This window comes from Lactuca saligna, chromosome 3 (genome assembly GCF_052625555.1).
Source record: "Lactuca saligna cultivar CGN05327 chromosome 3, ASM5262555v1, whole genome shotgun sequence".
Classification (NCBI taxonomy): domain Eukaryota; kingdom Viridiplantae; phylum Streptophyta; class Magnoliopsida; order Asterales; family Asteraceae; genus Lactuca; species Lactuca saligna.
The window spans coordinates 47,052,364-47,053,819 of NC_136419.1; the positions used below are offsets into that span (position 1 = coordinate 47,052,364).

Here is a 1,456-nt window from a genome sequence, read left to right on the forward strand (position 1 = left end):
TCATGAGGCAAATCAAAAGCTTCTACATGACCACCAAGCACCAAGCCGAATTGAAAGGCGGCAACTGATTAACGAACGAATTTGGGAGTCATCGAGAAATTTATTAGACTCTCATGATCAAGCGGACACATAATAGGGTGTTGCACAGTTTGATTCGTCCACTTATAGACTACCTCCACCTCCAACACCCTAACCTCCCATGATTTCTCTACAAATGCCATAAGGTGGATAAAAAAGAGTGAAGGAATATGGCATCAAAGACTTTATGACGTGTCACCCTATAGAGTTCAAAGGTGGCAAAGACCCAATGGTGGTGGTGAAATGGATTGCTGAAATGGAACATGTATTCTACACTTCGAAGTGTGAAGATGGATTAAAATTGGTATTTGCTAGCCACATGCTCAAAGATGATTCTTTCGTATGGTGGAACAACCTTCGTGAAGCGATTGGAACTAAATGGATTACGTCCCTCACTTGGGAAGAATTTTTGAAGCGCATAAAAGCCAAATTTAGCTCCATGAGATGCCGATATAAGTTGGTGATTGAGTTCTTTGCTCTTCAAAAGGGCAATATGACTATTAATGAGTACACTAAGAAGTTCAACGACATGCTTCCCTTCCTTGGGAATACATTACCCATTGAAGAGGGTCGGGTGAACCGCTACCTTAATGGGCTTTCAGTTGACTACTCCTTGGAAGTGGGAAACACCATAACACTAGATCAAGCAAGAAATTGAGGCGTCCTATGGAGTGGAAGATATGATAATCAAGAAAGCAAGTAAGAGACAAATGGTTGGTGAAAAAAGGAAATTACACGGATCTTTGGGATCTCATAAGAGGAGACAATCCGCATCTAGCTACTTGAAGTGAAATGAATCCAAAGATTGTAGGTAATATGGCATAGTGGTACGTGTCGAGTTAGGGAGGGAGAAAGCTTCAAATGTGGGCAAACTAGTCGTACAGATAAATATTATAAATTGAAGGATGTGAGAAATGTGGAATGTTACTCGTGTTATGAGAACAGGTACTATAGTGGATAATTCTCAATGATGGGAAGTGATACCATGAGATCTACTGCCAACAATAGGGTAGAACAAAAAGTTGTTGCAGGAAGAGGATACTTTATGAGTGTAGAGGAGGCAAAGAAAAACCATTATGTCGTAGTAGGTACACTACTTGTTGACTCTAACCGTGCACACATATTATTTGATTATGGTGCTAGCTACTCTTTTGTATCGCATTGTTTTTTCATAAACTAATTAGCCCCCTAGACACGTTGTCACGAACTTATAACATTGAAATAGCTGATGGTACCTATATCTCGATAGGCCACATGTACCGTGGTTAAAATTTAATGCCAAGTGTAAACCCTATGGATAGTGCACCGTATCGTCTAGCTCCAATAGAATTGGGAAAACTTATGTCCCAACTTCAAGAATTACATGAAAAATGATCGA

The 1,456-nt window shown here is 40.0% G+C and overlaps 1 protein-coding gene across 1 annotated transcript; it reads left to right on the forward strand.

Moving 5' to 3' along the window:
* Positions 1–265: 265 nt before the first annotated feature.
* Positions 266–736, forward strand: LOC145035452 (uncharacterized). The gene has a single exon (XM_078983997.1). It carries the CDS (start codon positions 266–268, stop codon positions 734–736), a length of 471 nt encoding a protein of 156 aa, XP_078840123.1.
* The last annotated feature ends 720 nt before the right edge of the window (positions 737–1,456 follow it).